The 17262-nt window shown below is 40.5% G+C and overlaps 3 protein-coding genes across 3 annotated transcripts; all 3 read left to right on the forward strand.

Annotated features, from left to right (window-relative positions):
* The first annotated feature begins 2232 nt into the window (after nt 1-2232).
* Nucleotides 2233-3182, forward strand: LOC118899397 (RNA polymerase II subunit A C-terminal domain phosphatase SSU72-like). The gene is made up of 2 exons (XM_036861064.1): nt 2233-3052; nt 3155-3182. Exon 1 carries the CDS (start codon nt 2438-2440, stop codon nt 3020-3022), a length of 585 nt encoding a protein of 194 aa, XP_036716959.1. The 5' UTR covers nt 2233-2437; the 3' UTR covers nt 3023-3052; nt 3155-3182.
* LOC118899396 (RNA polymerase II subunit A C-terminal domain phosphatase SSU72-like) lies at nt 3114-5550 on the forward strand. The gene is given in 2 exon segments (XM_036861063.1): nt 3114-3263; nt 4839-5550. Coding segments are annotated over 2 exon segments (816 nt in total). The 5' UTR covers nt 3114-3132; the 3' UTR covers nt 5524-5550.
* A 4135-nt stretch (nt 5551-9685) lies between these two features.
* LOC118899518 (olfactory receptor 52B4-like) lies at nt 9686-12741 on the forward strand. The gene is given in 4 exon segments (XM_036861296.1): nt 9686-9792; nt 9971-9993; nt 11772-12008; nt 12011-12741. Coding segments are annotated over 4 exon segments (1098 nt in total).
* Nucleotides 12742-17262: the final 4521 nt, after the last annotated feature.

Genomic DNA, 17262 nt, shown 5'->3' on the forward strand with positions numbered 1-17262 from the left:
TTCCCTGTGCTATACAGTAGGTCTCATTTTTTAAAAATGTTTTACGTCTGGGTCACTGACTCTAAGAAAAAATTTTCACAACTTATGTAAGCTCTGACAACACTTTCATTTATGCCTTTTCTCTAACAGGACTTTTAAGATCTTCCTGCTTCTCTTCTATTCTTGAAACAGTGCTTTTTACAACTTCCCAGGGACTTTCAAGGTCCAGTCAAGTTGCAGAAACCTCTTCTTCAAGGCAGGTGCTCTTAAGCCTTGGTGTAGTACACAATCATATGAGTGTTTCTAAAAAACACAGATCTATGGGCTCCACTCCCAGAGATACTGATTGGGTGATCTGGGGTCAAAATTTGCAAAATTTGCATTAACACATTCCCAGTTGATGTTGATGCTTTTGGTTTGGGGATTCCACTATGAGACTGAGTGTATTTACTGAGGTAGACTCTTTGCAATGTGACAACCACTGTAACTGACAGAGGCACAGGGACATAAAATCTGTGGCTTTATAACAGATATTTCTCCTGCAACATTTAGAAGTGACATGACTATCTCTTCTTACTGTTTGGTATTCTGTTCACAATTTTTAAGTATATATAGTTTACTTAATAAATTATGCAAGCTAATAAAAGCAAAGTACTTAAAATTATCATATTTCAATATAGAATGCTCAGACACAGCTGTACTCAAAGACATCAGAAAGCCAGTGGAGGCCACTGGAGTCTTTCGAGAATTATCATGAATTTAAGAAAATCAAAAGGAGGATGTGTGGTTTTCTTGTAACTCCTGAAACACTATTAGCAGGGATGTTTTCCAGAAGTCACTTTTTACACTGGTGAATCATTTTATGATTTTATTGACAAAACTATGTGTGCCTTCCTCTGATTTAACACAGTTACATTTGTAGAGTATCAATTGTATGAAAGAAATACGCAAAAACACTTTTAATTTTATGTGTAAGCGAATTAGTGTAAGCATGGAAATTCAAACACATTTTCCACATGCATGTTCTCAGGTCACTGGAGTGGCCAGTGACAAGCTTGGGAATAGTCTAGGTATTTTGTCTAATATCAATAGTAGCCCCATACACAGGTGAACAAACAGGGCTAACTAGAGATTTCAAAACGCTCCCAGTGGGTAACCATACCCTTTCGAAGAATTAGATTTTCAGTTGATTTAATCACCTGATTGTTCTGATGACTGGATTGAGTTCTCTGGTCAGAGCCCGCTATCCAAACCCAGTCAGTCAAGAGTTAACCCAATCAATCAATCAATCAAGAGTTCTCCAGGCACCAAGGGTGGGTGGTGACTTAATATAAGCCTGGTCTCTGTTCTTTGACAGTACACTAGTTGGAAGAGCTGGACGGAGGCAGCCTTCTCCGTGGCTTCAGAGTCCCCTCAATCTCCAGCCGCCTGGCTGGAGTCCCAAGTGGCGACCACCATGCCCTCCTCCTCGCTCTGGGTGGCTGTGGTCTGTATGAGTAACATGAACAGGAGCAGGGAAGCCCACAGCATCCTCATGAAGAAAGGGTTCAGTGTAAAGTCTTTTGGAGCTGGATCCCATGTGAGGCTCCCAGGACCCACAGGCAACCTCTATGTCCTTTGCTCAGTCAACTGTGCAAACTAACAAAAGGAATGGAGCTAAAAATGACTATTTCAGTATAGAATGGTCCAACAGAGCCGTACCTGAAGACATGGGAGAGCCAGTGGAGGCCGCTTCAGTCCCTGGAGAAACATCATGAATTCAAGAAAATCAATCGGAGGATGTGTAGTGTTCTTGTAACTCCTGAAACACTGTCAGCAGAGATGTTTTCCAGGAGTCGCTTTTTACACTGTCGAATCATTTTATTATTTTATGGGCAAAACTATAGGAATCCTCCTGAGATTTGACACAATTACACTTCTAGAGTATCAGCTGATGAAAGGAATATGAAACAACCCTTGTAATTTTATGTAAAATTGACTTAAGTGTGAGCTTGGAAGTTTCAAACACGTTTTTCACAGGCATGTTCTCAAGTCACTGGAGGGACTGGTGACAAGTTTTGGAGGAGTCTAGGTAATTTGCCTAATATCAATCGTAACCCCATCCACAGGTGCACCAATAGGGTTAAGTGGAGATTTCAAGACACGCCCACGGGGTAGCCATACCCTTGTGGAGATTTAGACGTTCAGGTGATTTAATGACCAGATGGTTCTGATGACTGGATTGGGTTCTCTGGTCAGAGCCCACTATCCAAACCCAATCACTCAAGAGTTAAGCCAATCATCAATCAAGAATTCTCCTCCCACTGTGGGGAGGTGACTCCATATAAATCCGGTTTCCGTTCTTTGACACTAACACAGGTTGGGAGAGCTGGACGCAGCCGGTCATCCTCCTGGCTTCAGAGTCCCCTCGGCCCCTGAAGTCCACTCGTCTGGCTGGGAGTCCCAAGGAGCCGCCATCATGCCCTCCTCTCCGCTCAGGGTGGCTGTGGTCTGTATGAGTAACATGAACAGGAGCATGGAAGCCTTCAGCATCCTCATGAAGAAAGGGTTCAGTGTCAAGTCTTTTGGAGCCGGATCCTGTGTGAGGCTCCCAGGACGTGCAAGCAACCTCCCCGTGGTTTATGATTTTTCCACCACGTATGAGCAGATGTGCAAGGACCTTCTCCACAAAGATGGAGAACGTTATAGAAGCAATGGAGTCTTACACATCTTGGGAAGAAACGAGAGAATCAATCCTCACCCGGAAAGATTTCAAGAGTGCAGGGATCCCTTTGATGTCATCTTCACGTGTCAGGAGAGCATCTATGACAGGGTGGTGGCAGATCTGTGCGCCCGAGAGCAGGAGACCTGTCAGCCTGTGCACGTGATCAACGTGGACATACACGACACCCTGGAGGACGCCACTCTTGGATCTCTGATCATCTGTGAGCTCTGCCAAGGTCTCCAGCAGGCGGATGACATGGAAAGCAGTCTGGCTGAGCTTCTCCTGGCAGCAGAGGGGAAAACAGGAAGGAGTTTTCTGCATACGGTCTGCTTCTACTGAAGATCTTCGCTGGTTTGAACTCCTTCGTCGGTAAGAACTTGTGCCTGGACTTTTGGGCTAGTCGGTATTTTCTGTGAGAAGCGTCTTCAAAACTCTTTCCGCTAAAAGACATGTGTATGATCTTTTTTTCAGAGACACCCCAGCCAGGGAAGGAAGTGGAGGAGAAAAGCATTTTATGGGAAATGGAACACGGACTACCACTAGGCATAAAACCCTTCCAACACTGGGGACAGCATTCGAGGTACTTTCCTTGGAAGAGACAATTCAGTGCTCACATTGTTCCGTGAGGAAGTGAACATCCAGGAACTCCACTTCCAGATGAGCAAACCATGGCCGATCCTCCGAGTCTCCCCCCTTCACCTTCGTCACATTATATGGCACCAGTTTGTGTACTAGTCTTCAAGGGTTGGCTTAAAGAAGTATTTCTCAATTCTTCTGAAACATGGTGCTCCCCTCTGGTCTTGATTATAGTTTGAGCCCAAGATCTTGCTCTTTGACGTGTGTTAGAATGTTTCAGGTCTGGGTCACTGACGCTAATAGAAAAAATTTCACGCTATATGTAAATTCTGAGTACATTTTAATTTATGCCTGGTTTTTCCTACCATGACTTTTCTCTTATGAACATCCTGCTTCCCTTGTGCTCTTGAAGCCCTGCTTGGAATGAATTCCCAGGGACTTCCAAGGTCCAGCCAAGGCTCAGGACCCTCTGCTTTGAGACAGCTGATCTCATGCTTTAGTGCACATCACAATCATCTGAAGGGCTTCGTACATCCCAGATCTCCAGGCTCGACTCCCAGAGTTTCTAATTTGGTGGTCTGGGGTCCAAATTTGCCTTTGTCTCACGTTCCGGGTTGATGTTAAAGCCCTGGGTCTTGGATTCACACTTTGAGAAGACCGAGTGTGTTTACCGAGGTAGGACTCTTTGCAATGTGACAATCACTATAATTGACAGAGGCACAGGGACATAAAATCTGTGGCTTTCTAAATGGATGTTCCTCCTGTACCATTTTGAAGTGACAGGACTCTCTCTCCTTCCTGTTTGGTGTCCCGTTCATGAGTTTTACCTCTATGTCCTTTGCTCAGTCAACTGTGCAAACTAACAAAAGGAATGGAGCTAAAAATGACTATTTCAGTATAGAATGGTCCAACAGAGCCGTACTTGAAGACATGGGAGAGCCAGTGGAGGCCGCTCCAGTCCCTGGAAAAACATCATGAATTCAAGAAAATCAATCGGAGGATGTGTAGTGTTCTTGTAACTCCTGAAACACTGTCAGCAGGGATGTTTTCCAGGAGTCGCTTTTTACACTGTCGAATCATTTTATTACTTTATGGGCAAAACTATAGGAATCCTCCTGAGATTTGACACAATTACACTTCTAGAGTATCAGCTGATGAAAGGAATATGAAACAACCCTTGTAATTTTATGTAAAATTGACTTAAGTGTGAGCTTGGAAGTTTCAAACACGTTTTTCACAGGCATGTTCTCAAGTCACTGGAGGGACTGGTGACAAGTTTTGGAGGAGTCTAGGTAATTTGCCTAATATCAATCGTAGCCCCATCCACAGGTGCACAAATAGGGCTAAGTGGAGATTTCAAGACACGCCCACGGGGTAGCCATACCCTTGTGGAGATTTAGACGTTCAGGTGATTTAACGACCGGATGGTTCTGATGACTGGATTAGGTTCTCTGGTCAGAGCCCACTATCCAAACCCAAACACTCAAGAGTTAAGCCAATCATCAATCAAGAATTCTCCTCCCACTGTGGGGAGGTGACTCCAAATAAATCCGGTTTCCGTTCTTTGACACTAACACAGGTTGGGAGAGCTGGACGCAGCCGGTCATCCTCCTGGCTTCAGAGTCCCCTCGGCCCCTGAAGTCCACTCGTCTGGCTGGGAGTCCCAAGGAGCCGCCATCATGCCCTCGTCTCTGCTCAGGGTGGCTGTGGTCTGTATGAGTAACATGAACAGGAGCATGGAAGCCCTCAGCATCCTCAGGAAGAAAAGTTTCAGCATCAGGTCTTTTGGAATGGGATCCCTCGTGAGGTTCCCAAGACTGGCACCCAAGGAACCAGTGGCTTATGATTTTTCAACTTCATATAAGATGATGCGCAAGGACCTTTCCTGTAAAGACTGAAAATACTACAAAGGGAATGGAGTCTTACACATCTTGGGAAGAAATGAGAGAATCAAGCCTCACCTGGAAAGATTTCAAGAGTGCAGAGATCCCTTCGATGTCATCTTCACCTGTGCGGAGAACGTCTATGACAGGGTGGTGGCAGATATGTGTGCCAGAGATCAGGAGACCTGTCAGCCTGTGCACGTGATCAACGTGGACATAGAGGACACCCTGGAATTATCCACCCTTGGATCTCTGAGCATCTGTGAGCTCTGCCAAGGTCTCCAGCCGGCGGAAGACATGGAAGGCAGTCTGGCTGTGTTGCTCCAGGCAGGGAAGGAGAAAATAGGAAGGAACTTTCTTCACACGGTCTGCTTCTATTGAAGATCTTGGCTGATTTCAGCTCCTTTGCAAGTAAGAACTTGTGCCTGGACTTTTGGGCTAGCCGGTATTTTCTGTGAGAAGAGTCCTCAAAACCCTTTCCATTAAAGGCTGTCTCTATGATTTTTTTCAGGTACCCTTTTTTTCAACCCAGGGAAGGAAGTGGAGGAGAATATATTTCATGGGAAACGGAACATGGACCGCCAGTCGGCATCCAAACCCTTCCAATTTGAGGGACAATGGTGTGGGTACTTGACTCAGAAGAAAGAATTCAGTGCTCACATGGCTCTGCAAGGAAGTTAACCTCGAGGACTCCGTTTTCCCGATGAACAAACCACGGCTTATAATCGAGTGCTGGACAAGTGATGTGTTGAAGGATGCTCCGGAAAAAAAAAAAAACAACATTGTGTATTCCATCCATTTTTATGAATTTCCTTTTGCCCTTTTGGCGAGGTGTATGTTAATTTTTTTTTTTTTCGTGAGATAGGATTATATTAAATGTTTGAACTTTGAAATATTTTTATTTTTAGATTGTATGTCTTTTACTAATGCCAACTGTATTAGAAACTCAGGGTAGATAATGGGTGGCATTTATTACTAAAATCCTGGTATGATCTGTTCAATTAAATAGCTCATTAAATGAAATAAAACCTCTAATTTAAAGAAAAGGTGTCTTTTCATTTGTGGTAGGGGATACATATTACAAACAGATCCCCTTGGTTTCTTATTGTTCAAGCCATTTGAATTCTATGGAGAAAAGCATTCTTTCCTGAGGAGAATTTTCTTTATGCTTAAAACATTCATCATTTTGAGTTTTGTGCTCCTCTGAAAGTGGATCCTTACTATTGGGAAGTAAAACACTCTTGGTTCTAATCAGCAGTGGCACCAAGTCCTGTGTGACTTGCAGGAGAAAATAAAGGAGAGGTAGTTGGGTTGGTTGAATTAGGTTACTTGCTATGTCACAAAGTAGATGTCGACTTTCTTTACAGAGTGTAGGCAGATTGGAGCAAGGTTGGACCTGTTGGGACTAGCTTGTACAGTAATTCCTGAGGATAAGAGTGGAGCCAGGAGGGGATAATCCATTGAGGCTATCATTTCATGTGATGGGAACACCAAATTAAAGTAGATTTTTAGGTAGTTTTGGGTGTTCTGAAGATAGAAATGTTTTGTCCGGTTGATATTATTTTTGCTGGAAAATCCATTTTGAGGAAAATTTAATATGTTGCTAATTGAGTTCCTATCTGTTTGGGCAAGTCAAGGAAAATATGACAGATGAGTAAAATGTTGCAGGTGCTAAAATGGAGTGATTACAGTGATGAATTACAAAATATAAAGTGTATATAAAATAGATAACTAATAAGGACCTACTCTATAGCACAAGGAACTCTTTTCAACTCTGTAATGAGCTATATGGGAAAAGAATGTAAAAAAGAGTGGATATATATATGTATAACTGATTCACTTTGCTGTACAGTAGAAACCAATACAACATTGTAAATCAACTATAGTCTAATAAAAATTAAAAATAATATTATACATTTACTTAAAAAACAAAATATAAAGTGTATGTGAATAAATGAAAAGGAATGGGACTGGATTAAATAGATGGTGGAACATTGTCTAAGAGTCCTTATAGGTCATAAACATATAAAAGAGATTGGAAAGTTAGAACTTTAATGTTGGTGAATTTACTGTTTCGATTTTGATCTAGTGGTAGAGTTCTTGATGGAACTGTAGAAGTTGGTGTCTCTTGTAGAGTTAGAAAAATGCAGTTGAGGGACTTCCCAGGTAGTCCAGTGGTTGGGACTTCACCTTCCAAGGTAGGGGCTGGGGGTTCGATCCCTGGCCAGGGAGCTAAGATCCCACATGCCTTGCAGGAAAAAAGCCAAAAAATAAAACAGAAACAATATTGTAACCAATTCAGTAAAGACTTTTAAAAAAATGGTCCACATCACAAAAATCTTTAAAAAAAAGATGCAGTTGAGGAAGACATCAAAACCCTGAACATCGTGGGCATCGAGTGGGTAAACTTTTGGTTGCTGGAGTTGCTAAGAATGAGAGCAGAAGGTGAGTTAAAGGTCACCTGGGAGGCTGCCTGGGCCCATATTTCCTCCCAAACCCCTGCAGCACCTGGGGCTTCCTTGTGCGGAGAGTTGGAGACAGATTAGAAGGGGTGATTGGAACCCAGAGATCATTTACGTGGAGCTGTAGATGTTACCCACAGTGTTTAGCCAGGACTGCGAACTGCTGGCAGCATTCCAAAGGTATCTTCGGGTCTTACTCGTGGTGAGTGCAGTCCCAGGATGCCGAGTCCTGATCTTCATCATTGGACAGTCCTTTTACCAGTATCTTAGGATGCTCTTCGTTGTGGCAAGTTCTTTCCAGCTTCAGATCCACCAAAATTGAGTCAGAATTTGGACCAGAAAGCTGCTAAATTCTCTGTGGTCCTCCGGGTGCTACATTAAAAAAAATCATTGGGTGGGGAGGATGGGGCTAGATCAGGTGTTAGTTAAATATGGTGGGAGAATAGTTACCATGTGGTCTGAACACCACTGGTGTTGGTAGTTTTGCTAAAGGGAGAAGTTATGTTTGTAAGTTGTAATTGTAGCTAGCAATAATATCGTTCTGTCTAACCATGAGGAATGGGAAATAAAGATTTAGATGTGCTGCTGGAAATACAGCAGTTTCTTGAGTAGACAGACACGGTTCCAGTTAAGACACAGAGGCAAATGGAATATTTAGAAGGTTGTTGAAAATGAAATGGCAGCATTTAGATGCAAATTGCTGTAAGATATGAATATACATGTAACTAGAAAGGTTAGGTATGCCAAGGATGGCTTTGTGACTGGGACTGGGCACATGGACATAGCTGCAGGTGTGTCTGATCAAGTTTTATTTCTTGACCTGGGTGATGTTTGCCTTATAAGAATTTGTTAGGCCATTCATTTGTTTTGTTTTGTTTTCTGTATTTGTGTGTATGTTTACATTAACAATTTTAAAAAGTCCAAAAATGATAGAAATACTTTATAATCCAAGAAGCAATAACCTCACAATATAAGTGTGTCAGTAGCTTCATTTGTAATTATTTTATTTCAAATCCCTCACTTCCCAAGTCCAATCTACCCCGATGTTGCTTCTTGATTATATATTCACCTTCTGACTGTTGTTCCTGCTTTCACTTCACTCTAAATCCGCTGGGCAGGGGATATAATACTTCCACCTCACTCCATTGGCCAAAGCAAGTCATGAGGCCATCACAGATGCAAGGGAGTGGATAATAGACTGTAGCTCATGATGGAGGAGTTGTCTTGTGTGGACAGCAGAGGGAAGAATTATTGCCATCCATTTGTGCAGATAGTCCCACTCGACACACTATCAGATTGACAAATGTTCAATGACTTGACAATATAGTCTACAGGCAAGTTTGTGAGGAAAAAGTTACTTTCATACATTGCTGTTAGTAATGAAAGATAGTGTAGCCTCTCAAAGGGAATCTATCCATATAGGACAAAACTACAAATGCATTTATCCCTTGACCAAGGTAACCCTACTTGTGGAAATAGACCATCAGATCTTTCAATAGAATTATCCAACTGGAGAAGAGACAGAAAATGCAGAAAAATCAAGAGACTTTCAAATAGTGATGCAACAATGTCAAAAGGTCTAACATATGTGTTGTTGTTGGGATGTCAAAATGATATGAGAGAAGGGGGCAGAAAAATGTCTTGTAGGAAATAATTGCTGAATATATCCAAATGTGGTAAAAACAATAAATTTACAGATTCGAAAATCTCTGAGCACTTCAAGGACTTTAAAAACAAAGAAAGCTATGTGTAGGCCTCTGCAAATCAAAATGAAAATTAAGATAAAGTGAACAATCTTGAATGCAGTTAAAGGAGTTAGTTAGGCAAATGAAATAGACATGTCTAAGGCATCAGGACTCAACACGTCTCCTACTAACTGCTAAGCTCGTACAATTATATACCCTTAGACAACAGAGGTAAACATCAGTATTCATGACTCTGGAATTTGAAACTCATGTGAATTTCATTAATTGTTTTCATGAAGAATAAAACTTTAAAAACCATGAGTCCATATTAATTGTAAGTATTTATATTCCTGTTGCATTACAATAGGCCTGAAGCAAGTCTGGTTTACATGGTAGATGATTTATGTGTCAGATTATCTGGAGATGAAAAAGAGAGAAAAGGAGCGGGAGGAAGTGAGGAAGATGTGGAGTGGTCTTAGAGACCCAGCCCATTTAAGAAGAAGGTGAGGCTCTTGGAGACAGTTCTGTCCCTGGAGCCCTGGTGTAAGTGCTTTCCCTCAAGGGCTCTCGTGACAGAGGATAAAGAGCCCAAATCCTGCAACATGGTAAATTTCATCTCCAATTGAACAGCTGTTCCTGAAGACTCAGTCTAAGGCTGATAAATGAATTATACACCTGCAGATGGGGTTGGTTCAAGGCCGAAGGTAAGTGCTGGGCAGGTGTTATGTCCCAGACAGGCCAGAGGGTACAGGACACTTGGAGGCTGTTAATATGTGTGGAATGATAGTGACCAGAGACACAAATCTGGTTGGTTCTAGCAGAAGTGGAGGGTGAGGTCTGGGGAGGGAGGTGAGAATACATGGTCCATCTGATGTTCCTGAAAGTTAGTAAATAAAGAGTCATCATCCAAAAAATAACTGGTGCCCAATAAGCGGACCGGGCATTAGAAGATGGAGATACTGACTTAGACTGCAGATATGTCTTGGCAAATATGAGAGGAGCCCTGAGAATGTCTGGGATCTGTGCTGGGGTTCCTAAAGCAGGGTGTGGAAAGAGGAGACCTCCAGGCCCTCTTAGGCAGATGTGAGAAGAAAACATGAGACAGGAGACATTTGAAAGGGGATTTCTAGGATGAACATGTATTACACCAAAGTCGCTCTATCAGGAGACCAAACAGGCAAATACCCCTGAGTTCCCTGGCTTCCATTTTTCAGTGAAACAAAACCAAAAAAACAAACAGCACTTCCCTTTTACTCCTTTTCTCCAAACACACACCCATCCTCAGCTTCTATCATCTCCTCCCTTCTCAAGCCCCTCTCTGTGTTGAATTGTGTCTTTCTGGCTTTTTCCTTCTCACAGAGCAGCCCTATGCTCTGCAGAGACAGTTCCCTGTATCAAGGCCAGTGACTAGACTCTCCTGACCAGTAACTCTAATTGTAGAAGAGTTTCTTCCATCACTGGGAGGATGGTTATAGGAGCTGATTTTCCTCCCCTCAAAGAAAAAACAGAGGCACCGAGAGAGGTAACCTGGGATGGAAGATAAACTGTTAACGAGCCTAAGACATAACTTATACTGAGATAGATATTCTGAGATACCCTTCAACAGAAAGAATCAACATTTGTCTCCAATTTTCTAAAACGACCTGCTTAAAGTTTGCTTCACTCTCAAACTTACGCCCCTAGGATCCTGGAAGTTTCCCATTTTTTTCTGCATCTGGATTAATGAATGAATGAATGTACACTAAGAACCAAATGACAATATTTCCACCTGCAGAAAAATCTTCCAAATGTCACCCCCATCCCCTCCCAGCACTAACGCCTTATTTTCCAATTTCAGTCATTTCTAAACGTATTTCCTAAGATGTAGGCATGAGCAGTGTGTCACCCCAGGCACACAGGCCCTGTCAGTGTTATTCCTTAACCTTTGTCTACTGAATCCCTTCACAAGTGTGCAAATTGTATGTGGTGAATTCAGAGAGATTTTAAATCTCATTTCCATCAGTTAGACCAAATCTGCCTGTATGACCCCACACGCTGCTTTCTTCAGTATTCCCTGTGCATAGCTGCCTGGATCTGAACGAACACTGTTCATAAATGGTATACTTCAATTTGAATACCTACGTTTTCCATATTACTTCGTTCTCTTTTCATTCTCTTTATGATAAACCATCCACCACAAGGTGAAGTTCAAGTTTATATTCAAGAAACCTCTTGTTACAGCCTTCACAGGTACATATAATGACTTCCTTTGAATATTCATAAGCCTCTGTTGGTAGGAGAAATATATACAATGATATGTTTTGTTTGATTATCTGGAGATATGCATATCTTTTAATTAGACTGTCACTCATTGAAGCAGAGAACATACCCTATTGATTTTTTATGTTTCTTATTATTTGCATGTTCAAAGAAGATGGAGAGTGTGAGATATGCCAAAAGAATATTCCAGGAAAATCTGGATTTTCATCTCTGTGAGTATGAGGTGATGTCTCTGGTGGTCTCCATGGGTATGTTTCCTTAAACCACACTGGTGTCAGTCACACAGTCTTCCACTTGCTGGGCATCCCTGGCCTAGAGGACCAGCACATGTGGATTTCCATCCCTTTCTTCTTTTCGTATGTCATTGCCCTATCAGGGAACAGCCTTCTCATCTTCATTATTGTGGCAAAGCACAACCTCCATGAACCCATATACCTCTTCCTCTGCATGCTGGCTGGGGCTTTGTCCTCTCCACATGCGTAGTACCTCAGGCCTTGGCCATCTTCTGGTTCTGTGCTGGGGAGATCTCCTTGAATCGTTGCATCACACAGTTCTTCATTACACACAGCACTTTCATGTCTGAGTCAGGGACCTTGCTGGTGGTGGCATTTGATTGCTACATTGCCATATGCTTCTACCCGCTGAGATACACCACTATTCTTACACACACACTGATTGGGAAAATTGGTGTTACCATCTTTCTGAGAAGTTATTGTATGATTTTCCCCATGATATTTCTTCTGAAAAGATTGACTTTCTGCCAAAGTAATATAATTCCACGCACCTGTTGTGAACACATTGGCTTGGCCAAATATGCTTGTAATGACATACGAGTAAACATCTGGTATGGACTCTTTGTTATAATGTCAACCGTGGTCTTAGATGTCCTACTAATTTTTGTTTCCTACACGCTGATTCTCCATGCTGTCTTCCACGTGCCTCCCCAAGATGCTTGTCACAAGGCTCTCAACACGTGTGGCTCTCATGTCTGCATCATCCTCCTCTTTTATGGGCCTGCGATCATCACAACGCTTACTCAGCAGTTTGGAAGCCAGGTTCCACCTCATATCCACATTTTGTTGGATAATGTGTGCATTCTGGCTCCACCTATGCTGAATCCCATCACTTATGGGATCAAGAGCAAGCAAATTCGAGAGCAGGTAGCTCACATATTTTTTCCAATGCAGAAATAACTTTGGAGGAGGAACAGTGTTTTCAGCATCTCTAGCTATCCATGATGTGAACTATGGAACTGGTGGATATAAATGCTCACGGTAAACTGACACAGTAGGTAATAGTTTAGTGAATTGTTTCTGTAGAATGTTCACCAGGTAGGTACTGAACTTCCAGTTTCTACTGTCAAAGCAGTACAGTGAGCAGTGTCGTGTTTGACTGAGTAAGCTCCATCCTGCCCAGAGTATGTGGCTAGAAATAGGACTTCCCAAAGTCTTACATCTTTCATATCACTAACCTGATCTTTGGTAATAGAAGAAATGAGAACAATGAGAACAGTTTCACATTTTTTTCAATTATTCATCACTGAGTTTCTCATCCTTTGAGACATCTTGTGACATCCCTGAACTATCACATATAAACCTGCATTCCTTTATGTCTTTCTATGTAGCTAAGCGACTTTCTTAGAATCAGTGATTCTTAGGGTTTCAGGTATTTTTATTATACTATAATTTATATCCTATCACATATATGTCAGAGTACAGGAATGTAAATGAATTGCTTGAATCACATTTTCAAAACCCTTTGGGAGACTGAGGCTGATCCCTTGTGTAATGGGAAAATGCTAATGTGGTATTTGATGGGTGCTATGTACCAGGAGAATGTTGAAGAACGGGAAGTCCCTCAATCTTCACATCAGACCGTGATCTTCAGTGATCTCATCAGCTGGGCAGTCAAGGACTGTTTTTTGGCCTCCTTTAATGCAGTACTTCCTAGATCAATTTCCAAGGAATCTGCACTTCCATTGACCCACCTGCTCATTCACTCTTTACCTTTCCCAATTCATACCATACTCCAAATATATCCATGCTTTGTCTTGGGATAACATCTCTTGACTTGTAGAAAATATTTTCTCCCAGGTTTATTGAGATATAATTGCCATACAACATTGTGTAATTTAAGGTGTATATCTTGTTGTTCCTACACACTTCGTTTTTTACAGCGTGATTACCACAGTAGCGTTAGTTAATGCCTCCATCATCGAACAAAACTATCATTTCCTTTTTTTGTGGTGAGAACATCTAAGATGTACAGTGTTATCGACTTCCAAGTATATGACACAGTGTTGTTCACTCTAATCACCATGCTGTTATTATCCTGAGAACTTAGTCCTCTTCTAACTGGTAGTTTGTACCCTTTGACCAACATCTCCTCCTTTCCCCTACCCCCAGACTCTGGCAACCACCATTCTATTACCAATCTCTCTGAGCTCAACTTTTTAAGATTCCACATACAAGTGATATCACACAGTATTTATTTTTTCTCTGTCTAACCTATTTCACTTGACATAATGCCGTCAAGTTCCATCTATGTTATCACAAATGGCAGGATTTATTTCTTTTTTAATCTGGAATAATATTTCATGATATATATGCTGCATTTTCTTTATCTATCCATGCATCCATGTACACTTAGGTTGTTGCCATGCCTTAGCTATTGTAAATAATGCTGCAATAATAAACCTGGGGGTGCAGATGATTTTTGAGTCAGTATTTTCATTTCCTTCAGATAAATACCCAGAAGTGCAATTTGAGGATCACATGGTAGCTATATTTTTAATTTTTTGAGGAACTTCCATACTCTTTTCTGTAGTGGCTGCAACAATTTACATTCCCACCAACAGTGCACAGTGGTTCCCTTTTCTTCACATCCTCACTGACACTTGTTATTTCTTGTCTTTTTGATAATATCCATTGCAAAGGTGTGAGATGACATCTCCTTGTGGTTTTGATTTGTATTTCTCTGATGATTAATGATGCTGAGCTCCTTTTCATGTACCTGTTGGCCATCTGTATGTCTTCTTTGGAAAAATGTTCATTCAGACCCTCTGCTCATTTTAAAATTAGATTGTTTCAGTTTTTCCTATTGAGCTGTATGAGTTCTTCATATATTTTGGATATTAAACCCTTATCATTGTTGAAAAATTCAATTAACAATCAAATTGAGAAGAAAAAAAGAATTTTTTTCAAGCCAAATTGAGGATTATAACCCAGGAGACAGACCCTCGGAATCTCTGAGAACTGTTCTGTCTCTTAGAAGTCGAAGGCAGAGTCATGTACATTTTTGAGACAAAGGATCATACATCAAATGACATACTGACATTTTACATAAAGTTCACCAAATATACATAGTCCAGGTAAACAGGTACAAAGTGAACAGCAAGTCACCATGACCCCCTACAGAGTTGGAAAGAAGGCTGATATTTTAAGAAGTTACAGTGTTAGCTTCAGAAGAAAGGAAGAAACACATTGCTCTTTGTGACTGAGAAACATTTCTCCCTTTGAGGAGATCTGTTTAATGGGTAAGGCAGATGCACATTGCACATTAGGGAGGGAAGGAGGAAGCCCACACAGACAGAGAGAAGAATCTTATGTTTAAATGTTCTTGTCCTGCCTTAAAATATACATTTTATTTCATTAACAGATATACGATTTGCAAATATTTTTTCCCCAGTTGGTAGGTTGCCTTTCCATTTTGTTGATGGTTTCCTTTGCTGTTCAGAGGCTTTTTAGCTTGATGTAATCTCACTTGTTTGTTTTACTTTTGCTTTTGGTGTCAGTTTCAAGAAATTATCACCAAGACCAACGTCACATGGCTTACTGCCTGTGTTTCCTTCTAGGCGTTTTACAGTTTCAGGTCTTCTGTTCAAGTCTTTAATCCATTTTGAATTGATTTTTATGAATGGTATAAGAGAGGGGTCCAGTTTCACTCTTTTGCATGTGGCTGTTGAGTTTTCCCAGGACCATTTGTTGAAGAGACTGTCCTTTCCCTATTGTATATGCTTGTCTTCTTTGTTGTAAATCAATTAACTTTATATGGATGGGTTGATTACTTGTCTCTCTTTTCTGTTCCATTGATCTATGTGTCTGTGTTTATGCCAATACCATACTGTTTGATTACCATGACTTTGTGATATAGTGTGAACTCAGGAAGCGTGATGCTTCTAGCTTGTTCTTTCTCAAGATTGGTTTGGTTATTTGGGGTTTTTGTGGCTCCATACAAATTTTAGTATTGTTTTTCTATATCTCTGAAAAATGCCATTGGAATTTTTATAGGGGTTGCATTGTATTTGTAGATTGCTTTGGGTAGTATGGTTCTTTCAACAACATGAGTTCTTCCAATCCATGACCACAAAATAGTTTTCCATTTGTTTGTGTCTTCTTCAATTTCTTCCACCAATGTTTTATAGTTTTTAGGGTACAGGTCTTTCGTCTCTTTGGTTAAATTTATTCCTAGATAGTTTATTCATTTTATGCAATTGTAAATGGAATTGTGTATTAATTTCTCTTTTGGATTGTTTGTCATTAGTGTATAGATACAGAACAGATTTTTGTGTATTGATTTGTATCCTGCAAGTTAGCTGAATTTGTTTTTTTTGCTAACAGTTTTTTGATTACTACTGAGTTTGAATATTTGTTGGATAGTCTTATTTCTTCTTGTGAGTTAAAGATAGCTATCATTTGTTTAGTGATTAGCAAATTGCAGCTCCATGCAACAAGCATGATACCAAGGAAACGGAAACTCTGCCAAGATCAATGGAAGAGGTAGGGACAAACCAATTTCTGTTTTATTTTTAAAGTCTGTTCTCTTGGGTCCTTTAACTTGTAAATGATCTGGCTCTTCCTGTCTTTGCTCATTTAACTCTTGAAAGCTCTATGTTGTTCTTTTCTATTTTCATTTTTTTTAAAAAAACAATAATTATATTTTCTCTATTATATTTAGTTTAACTATTTGTGCAGTATTTTTTTAAACTTTTATTTTAAATTGGAGTATAGCTGATTAACAAAGTTCTGATAATTTCAGGTGCACAGCAAAGCGACTCAGTCATACATATACATGTATCCATTCTCCCAGAAACTCCCCTCCCATCCAGGCTGCCACATAACATTGAGCAGAGTTCCATGTGTTATACAGTAGGTCCTTGTTGGTTATCCATTTAAAATATAGCAGTGTGTACATGTCAATCACGAACTCCCTAACTATCCCTTCCCCCACCCTTCCCCCCAGTAACCATAAGTTTGTTCTCTAAATCTGTGAGTCTGTTTCCGTTTTGTAAATAAATTCATCTGTATCATTTCTTTCTAGATTCCACATATAAGCGATATCATACAACATTTCTCTTTCTCTGTCTGACTTGCTTCACTTAGTATGATAATCTCTAGGTCCATCTATGTTGCTGCAAATGGCGTTATTTCATTCTCTTTAATGGCAAAGTAATACTCCATTAGTTAAAAAAAAGACAAACATTAATAGCTATATTTGTGAAAAATACTTTGTCTTTTTCATTGTTTAATGTTTGAAAATTCTTAAGCTATGATTTGAATGCTGTTTACATCAATTTCTATATTTTAGTTTTTAAAACTTAAAAATGAAAGATTATTTAAACAACAAAGAATTTGAGTGAGGATTACATGGGATATTATACGTAAAGTACTTGGAAAAGCATTTATAGACTTAGAGGTTTTATATATATATTTGCT

This window comes from Balaenoptera musculus, chromosome 8 (assembly GCF_009873245.2).
Source record: "Balaenoptera musculus isolate JJ_BM4_2016_0621 chromosome 8, mBalMus1.pri.v3, whole genome shotgun sequence".
NCBI lineage: Eukaryota > Metazoa > Chordata > Mammalia > Artiodactyla > Balaenopteridae > Balaenoptera > Balaenoptera musculus.

Coding starts and splice junctions, on each gene's coding strand:
- LOC118899397 (XM_036861064.1), top strand. CDS start 2,438: ATGCCCTCCTCTCCGCTCAGGGTGGCTGTGGTCTGTATGAGTAACATG.